The sequence below is a fragment of the Myotis myotis genome, unplaced genomic scaffold, assembly GCF_014108235.1.
Source record: "Myotis myotis isolate mMyoMyo1 unplaced genomic scaffold, mMyoMyo1.p scaffold_m19_p_1, whole genome shotgun sequence".
Classification (NCBI taxonomy): Eukaryota; Metazoa; Chordata; class Mammalia; order Chiroptera; family Vespertilionidae; genus Myotis; species Myotis myotis.
In genome coordinates this window covers 209,131,446-209,139,795 of record NW_023416313.1, presented here as the reverse complement: position 1 = coordinate 209,139,795, position 8,350 = coordinate 209,131,446, and the positions used below count along the sequence as shown (strand labels likewise).

The following is an 8,350-nucleotide window of genomic DNA, read 5'->3' as shown; positions in this document are numbered from 1 at the left end:
TGACTCCGCACTTAAAACTCTGCCCGCAGTCCCAGCGCGCCCGGGCCCGGAAGCGGGGCCACGTGACCCGCCCTGCGCAGCCATTCCCACCCGGGCAGCCGCCACCGCCCCTTCCACATCAACCCGTTCCTCCGCGGCGGGGAGGAGCAGAAACGCCCCACAGGAGGTGGTCCCAGCGGCGCTGAGCTCGAGTGTCACCAGTATTCACGCTTTTTCCAGGAGTGGTTTGTCTGCAAGCTCCTCACAGCAAAAAGAACTGCCGGAGACTTCCGCCTGGGCGCCCACCACGTGACCACGAGCCTTGCGATGCGATGGGCTGGCTTCTCTCCTCCAGTCCCCGACTCCGCCCTCCCAGCGCCCTCCACGCGCGTGACGACGCGGCTCTCGCGGTGTCTCGCGCTCGGCCCCGCCCCTGCAGCCCCCGCCCTTTCCGCCCCTCCCTCCCCTCCGCCCTGTCTCTCGGCGGCGGCGGCGGCGGCGGCGGCTCGCGCAGCTCGTTGGCTCACTATATAAAGGGAAGACGCGGGCGGACCGGACGGCTGGAGCTGCAGCCGGTGGCGGCAGCGGCGGCGTGGGGAGCGGCGACCGGTGGTGGTTTCCCTCCTGGGCGCGGGGCGGGCAACGCCCCCCGGACCCCTCGAGGGTCTTGGCTTTTTTTTTTTTTTTTTTAAAGGGCGATTCTCGAGGTTTTGAGCTTCGGGAGGACTGCCCCCTCCCTCCTCTCCCCGCTTCCCTCTACTTCAGGATCCGATTTTGTTTTACCATTTTCCCCCCTCAGGCCCCCCGTCTTCGGTGGCTTGCTTGGGTCACCCTCCGGTGTTTTGGTTTTTTTTTTTTTTTTTTTTTTCCCCCCTTTGGTTTTGTTTTTTAGCTGGTTTTCTCGGGGTTGCCCCCCTCTTGTTTGTGTTGTGTGTGGAAATGGCGAACTCGGCAAATACAAACACCGTGGTAAGGACGTGGTTCGGTGGCCGGCGGGGGTTTCGTTCAGGCGGCAGCAACGGCCGAACCGGGCGGGGGTGGGGACGGCGGCGACTGCCGGCCTCGACTCTCCCCGGCCGCCCGCGCGGCCGCCGCCGCCGCTTCCCGCCTCCTGCCTCGGGCAGAGCGGGCCGGGGCGCCGGGCGGCGGGCGCGGGGGGGCGCCGAGGGCTCGCGGCGGCGGGAGGGCGGGGGACGCCGGCGGGGCCTGGGGCCGCCGCGGGGCGGTCCCGGCCGGAGGCCGTTGGGCAGGGGCGGACGCGCGGCCCCGGACCCCAGACCCCGGCCGCCGGGAGGGGGGGCGCGAGGGCAGCCGCCGCTTCGCCCCCGAAGTCGGCCGGCCGCGCTGGCGCGGGAAGGGCTCCCCGCGCAGCCCCCAAACCAGAGCCGCGCCCGGGGAGTTGGGCGAGTTCCCCAGCCCGCCGCGACCCACTTTAAAGCAGTGGAGGCTCCTGGCTACGTGGGGCGTTACTTGGGGTGTTTCTGGCGGTGGTGCTTAGGGAGCCCTCACTGGGGCCATTTTATGTTTTTGTTGTTTTTTTTTTTTTTTTTTAAAAAGGACGAAGGTTGAAAAGCACTTATCTCGGTTCCTTCCGAATCGGTAAAATGGCGAAGGGGAAGCAAAACCCCCACGGTATCTCCGACTAGCAGAAGCACCAAAAAGCAAACAAAAACAAAAACAAAAAACCCCAGCCTACAGTGGTCCAAGTGCCCCCCGTTTATTTCGCCTTGAAATTTGCCTCCGTCTCCCCGTTTGTCCCTTTTTGGTTACTTGGCGATCACGTAGGTTTGCAAAAAGCAGTCACATCAATAACCTTTTCAGTCACCAACGCAGTGTGATCACGAGTCCACCCCACTCTGATTTTTATTGTGACAATAAAAAAACACCTTTTCGCCCGGTCCCGAACGCCGCAGGCCAGCCCGCGGCCGGCCGACCCCGTACCGTTGGCGGCTCGGGCCGATCCATCATGGCTGCGGCCGCTTCCCCTGCTTTTCGGTCCCTGAGCCTTGTGGTCCTCCTCCCTTTGGCTGCCCTGTTTATATAGAGCCATTGCCGCTCTCTAATATAGACTCTGCCAGGATGGGAAGGTGCTTTTCAGGCCTACGTCACCGCCTCTCCATTTAAACACCAGATCCGGCTTTAAATAGTGAGCGCGGCTGAGCGCGGGGCTGGGAGGTGCGCGCTCCCTGGGCGAGTGGCAGGCGCGTGCGGAGCTCGGCTCATTTCTAGCTCCTCTCCTTCCACTGTCATTTCGCACCCGGCGGAGGCTGCTCTCGCAGCTCCAAGTTTTTGTTTTAAATGCAGCACCTGGGGTTTGCCGTCTTTGTTAGGAGAAAATAAAATTGCCGTCCCTTCTTTATATTTTATTGTTTAAGAATTTTAGCTCAGATGTCCAATCGTTTTTTATTTTTTATTAGAATATATATATATATATATATATATATATATATATATGCATGTTGTCGGGAATTTTTAAAATTGCTTTCTTACGTTATCTCTTAGCTGCAGAGGACTTGCCTTTGTAGTATTTTGTTCACCAGGTATTCAGGAAATATGTTAGAAATAGAACTCGTAGTATTGCATTATGTTTTTCTGTGATATAGAAGACAGGAAGCTTTTCAAAGGAATAGAATTAAGTGCTTAAAGGTAGGATCTTATGTCCACAATACATTTATGTATGAGGAAATTGTGAGGAATGAGAGTGAGGCGGCTTTGTGCAAACTGGATTTTAAAAAAATTAAAATTCTAAGTAGATGGTATTTTATTGCATTGGATATTGATAATATGCAATACAGAAATTAATCCAGTTTATTTTCTAATATTACACTAATGGACTAACTTTTGAAAGGAACCTTCTAATTAATCATTAGATAATGCTCTATGGCCCTTTAAGCTTGGAATATCTGTGTATTGAAAAACAGGACAAACATCCTAAATTACTTTGGATTTCATAAAATGCAGAAACTTTGGCTAAGGTAAAATTTAGCATTTTGAATAATAATTTGGAAATTACTTATTTCAAATAGTGCCTATGTACCCACATACTTTTACAAATGTAAGTATTTTGAGGGCAATTCTGCTGAATTATTCTTAATGCATATGCTTTATGAAGACTATACATTCCCCTTCCTTGAACTATAGTACTAATGAATCCATTATGTTAAGTTGTGGGTAGCCTACTTATTGGTAATCTCTTGAGTAACTACTTTATAAATGTATTTTTGTAATTTAGTAGTTAAATTGTTATAATTAAGGTGCTACCCATAGGCAGGTATGCTTTCCTTATATATATAGAATCAGAATGTTAAATTAAGAAGGCACTGTAGAGATGCACAGTTTATATATGAATAATTTAAAGTTCACAGAGGCAGATTTAGCAAAATAAAACAAGTTAGTGAGTGGAATAGCAAAGACAAGAACCCAGAAAAATGAATTGTTTTTCTGGTTGTAATGAAAAGGAAAAAGTAGTTCTTAATGGTTGAGGCAAGTTGTATGGGGGAACTCATTTTTATTTTTGCTAGGCAGGGGCACATATTCTTAGAGGATTCCCTGAGATAAGGGTATTGTTCATAGTGATGCTAATGAAACATTTCTGTTTCAGGTTTGCTTATGAGAACAAACCATTGGTTTTATTGAATAGCCAGTAACTTTTCCCTTAAGCAAGATACAGAACACAAATAAAGAGGCCTATTATCACTGGTATAGAAACAGTTTAATGGGATAATCTTAAAAGTACAGACTAGGTTAAAAAAAAAAAAAAGGTGATTTTAAAATTTGAGTAGTCATTAGGTTCCGATTATATCCAGGAAATAACTATAGTACATAAGTTTCTCTAAAGTCTAAGACTTAGTGACAAGTTTATGAGATATAATAGGGATCATCCAAGTAAGGAATAATAGGGACCAGACATTGCAACCCATAAAACTTTGGATCACAATAGTTGTTTTGACCACAACATTGGTAATTGTATGACCTTGTATGTGTAAGGACCTTTTCTGTATATGAATTGCAGTAAATACTCTTAAAACTTTTATTAAAGTATGCATTCATCAAATAATTCCATTTAAGGTAAATGACGTTTTCTAGGATGGCCATGTCTTTTAACATTGTATCTTTTAAAATAAGTTGTAGATAGTTGAAAAATTACTGTTGTATTACCTTGAATTTGTGAGAACGTGTTACACATTTTTATATGTGAAAAGTTGATAGTTTTATTTAAAAAAATTTTTTTTTAATTTAAAGCCTAAATTATACAGATCCGTGATCGAAGATGTTATTAATGATGTGAGAGACATCTTTTTGGATGATGGAGTCGATGAACAAGTTCTGATGGAACTAAAAACTGTGAGTTTGTACTTCTCCCTCTTTAAAAAATATTCTCTTTAACCAGAGACTAATCCATAATTTTTCCATAGGATGGACATTTGACTTTGTTTTCAGAGGAGAATAGGTGAAGGGTGCTGTTTTAAATCCCAACTCTACCATCATTCTTCCTGTCACCTTAGGCAATCTACTTATATTTTAGTGTCCTTATGTGTGAGATGGGAGATAGTACTTACTGTACAGTTTTGTTTTGAGGATTAAATGTCATAACCATATAAAGCTTAGCACAGTGCCAACAATAGCATTAGCTATTATTAATGGACAGTTAATAATCTGCACTTACGGTCTAATTATTTGGCATATCTACAAGTTTTTTTATGGCCTTAGTGTACTGTATTCTAAAATGTGTTTATGTTATGGAGATTGAATAAGTGCTTGAAAAAGAATTTCATGTTCTTGAGTTTGATTCTTTATATTGGCCAAATATGGGGCTTATGGTACATATTTTACTTTGGGAGTTGGTTTTCTGTCTTTTGGATTTCCTTGAATTTAAGCAGAAATATTTAGATATTTTTATTTAGCATTTGTGTTTTCTTGGTGGTATAATGACTCATGAAATTGTGGAATATTTTGCCTTATTGCTCAGGAGAGTGGTTCTTAAAGTATGGTGTGTGGACTCCTTTGGTTTTCCCACAGGCTCTTTCAGGAGTCTGTGAGGTTGACCAAATGCCCAAGTCCAAATAATCGTTTGTCACATTTTCAGTAAAAGTTGTGTTCTGTGAAAAGTGATCAGTTCCACTCTCAATTCAAATGCACATGTGCTTTTCCTTGAGATAACAGTTCTATATGCAGCAAAAGTTATTTATGCATACTTTCCATATGATGCACTGAAATTAAAAAGGTGTTTGGCCTTAACCAGTTTGGCTCAGTGGGTAGAGCGTTGGCCTGTGGACTGAAGGGTCCCGGGTTTGATTCCATTTAAGGACAGGTATCTTGGTTGCTGGCTCCATCCCCAGTAGGAGGCGTGCAGGAGGCAGTTGATTGACAATCCCTCTCATCAATGTTTCTCTTTCTATCCCTCTCCCTTCCTATCTCTAAAAAAAATCAATAAAAAAAATATTTTTTAAGAAAGTGTTTGCTTAAGGTCAAGATGAGATCAGTGTTGATATTAAGAAATGCAAGTATTTGATATTCTATAATGAAATGTGTTAATATTTGGAGTATCTGCTTAATTCACTGAGCTCATTTTTCCAAATGACCAATGCATGATGGTGCAGAACTGGTTCAAAATGAAAGATAGCCCTAGATGGTTTGGCTCAGTGGATAGAGCATTGGCCTGTCGACCAAAGGGTCCTAGGTTTGATTGCCGTCAAAGGCACATACCTTGGTTGCAGGCTCCTCCCTGGCCTGGGCCCTTGTCAGGGTTCTTGCAGGAGGCAACCAATTGGTGTGATTCTCTCATGTTGATATTTCTCACTGTCTTTCCCTCTTCCACTCTCCCTAAAAAAGAAAAAAAAAAATCAATAGAAAAATATCCTTGGATGAGGATTAACAGTAAACAACAAAAAAGTGAAAGATAAAGTAATGAATCTTAATCAAAGAGTATGTCAGGTTCATTGGTATATGGTTTCAGATTCTATGTTGCAGCTAATTTTAAATAAATCATCACTTAAAATACTTTTTCCTTTTCCAAATACCCAACTGTGGGAAGGCAGATTTTCTTCATTTACTCAAACCAAAATGACAAAGTGAATGCAGAAGCAGATATGAGACTCCAGCTATTTTTTCTTTAAGCCATTTCTCACTAAACTTTATTTGCACAGAATTATTTTCATTAAAAATATATAATTTATGTTAATGGGTAATGGCTACATTACTTTTAAATGAGTTAGTAAACATTAAAAATAATATTTTAAAATGCTCACCTGAGGATATGTTTATTGATTTATAGAGAGAGAGGAGGGGGGAGGAGAGTGAAACATTGATGTGAGAAAAATTGATCATTACTTTCTGTACAGGCCCTGACATGAGATGGAACCCGCAGCCTACATATGTTCTCTGACGGGAAATCAAACCTGCAATCTTTTTGGTGTACACAGGTTATACTCCAACCAAAAGAATTAACCTGGCCAGGGCTAGTAAACATTTTTAAAAAATCTTAGTTATAATTTCATAAAAGTTCTTTGAGTTCCTCAGTAATTTTTGAAAGTGGTAATGGATCCTGAGACCAAAACATTTTAAAACTGCTGGCTTAGAAATTGGGCATTGAGCTCATTTAGAGCTATGTACAAATAAGTTAATGAATGGTAAGGAACATTTGTTGTGGTCTTATTTATCTATTCAGTGGAAGTGTAGAGGCTATAATTTAGAAACTTATAAGTAAATCTCACCTTTATTATGGCGATGAAATATATCTTAGAGTGTTTAGACAATTTATTCTGGGCATGTAGAGTTTTCGATAAGAACCTGCCCATGTGGGGAAGGAAAAATAGGTTTGAGTGAGATGAGATATTTATCTTGAGAGAAATGTAATGGTTACTAAAACTGAAGAGTAGGGATCTCAAAATATAAGTGAAAGAATGCCAACTTTGAGACATGAGTTGGAAGAAGAGCAGTATAAACTGCTCAAACTGCTTAAAGTATCTTGGGAAAATGAATAAGAAGAGAATAAGCTTAAAAACAAAGGAAAGAAAAATAATTTCATACATGGAGTGAATATTTTACAATTTATGTTACACTTATAATTTTTTCAATTGTCCTTTTCCTGTGACCTTAGGTAGAAGATATGACACTTTTAGGTGTAGAAAATCAATCCCAAAGACTTTAATTTACCCTAAGCCAACCTCTAGTGGTCAATGCAGATTGTGTGTTATCTCTTCTTGCTTTTCAGAGTCTGGAGAATTGATTTTACCTACTGGTCCCAGTATAATCCAGGCATTCTTTACAAAGAGAATGAGTTATCTTTGAGACCAAATAGCTCGACCTGCATTTTTATCACATTTGGATTTTAAAAATATATATGCATGTTTGTGTGAATGTATACATATGCACACATACACACATATACATACACATGTATGTATAATATATTGTATAGAATATATAAATAATACAATTATATATGTTTTTATAGGTTATGCATTGATTTTTTGTTTAATGGTTAGTGTTTTTATTTTTTTAAATTGATTTCAGAGAAGAAGGGATAGGGAGAGAGAGAGAGAAACATCAATGATGAGAGAATCATTGATTGGCTGCTTCGTGCATGCTCCCCCACTAGTGCTCGAGCCCACAACAGGGGCATGTGCCCTGACCAGGAACTGAACTGTGAGCTGGTTCATAGGTCAACACTCAGCCACTGAGCCATGCTAGCCGGGCTAATGGTTGGTTTTTAATATCACAGATTGTAACATCTTCAACTTCGAATCCCCAGCTTCTACCACAATACCTGGCATAGGTGATTGGCATTCAGTAAATATTTAATTTAACTGGTTAATAACAACTGTGACTCCAGTACCTAACTGAATAAAGTAGTTTAATTTTTTTTTTTAATGGAGCATACTTTTCTATTCTGGGTTGTAAGTGGGTTAAAAATAAAACTTAGATTAAAATGAGTTTGTTATTTTAATTCTCTGCACTAGTGTCTTCAGCATCTCATTAGAATTTCTAAAATGTGTCCTAGTTTTAATAGTTTGACAGCTGTGGTGTCTAATAGAACTTTCTGTGGATATGGAAATGTTCTATATTTGTGCTGTGCATTATGGCAGCTATTAGCTACATGTGACTATTTAAGTACCTGAAATGTTGCTAGTGGAATTGAAATGAATTTTTATTTAATTGTAATTAATTTTCATTTAAATTGCCATGTGTGGTTATTGGCTACTGTTCTGAATCCCGTAGTTTTAAACATTCTTGCTAATAAAAACTAAAATTAATTTTGTATTTTGTGGTTTATAAGGGACTTTGTCATTAGCCCTAGACCCTTCCTCCTTTTTGCCCATTTCACAAATTTTCATTAAAAGGTCCATATGGCTTTAAAGGATCAGCGATC

General features: G+C 41.6%; 1 protein-coding gene across 2 annotated transcripts in view; it reads left to right on the top strand.

Moving 5' to 3' along the window:
• The first annotated feature begins 535 nt into the window (after nt 1–535).
• Nucleotides 536–8,350, top strand: part of GTF2A1 (general transcription factor IIA subunit 1) — a 49,547-nt gene continuing 41,732 nt past the window's right edge. Inside the window, exons 1-2 of one of the 2 annotated variants that reach the window (XM_036314536.1) lie at nt 536–948; nt 4,222–4,323. In XM_036314536.1, the coding sequence (XP_036170429.1) occupies nt 919–948; nt 4,222–4,323 (132 nt within the window). In that variant the 5' untranslated portion in view covers nt 536–918. Of the gene's footprint in view, nt 949–2,531; nt 2,955–4,221; nt 4,324–8,350 lie in introns of those variants that run through there. The other variant, XM_036314540.1, reaches the window with a different exon arrangement.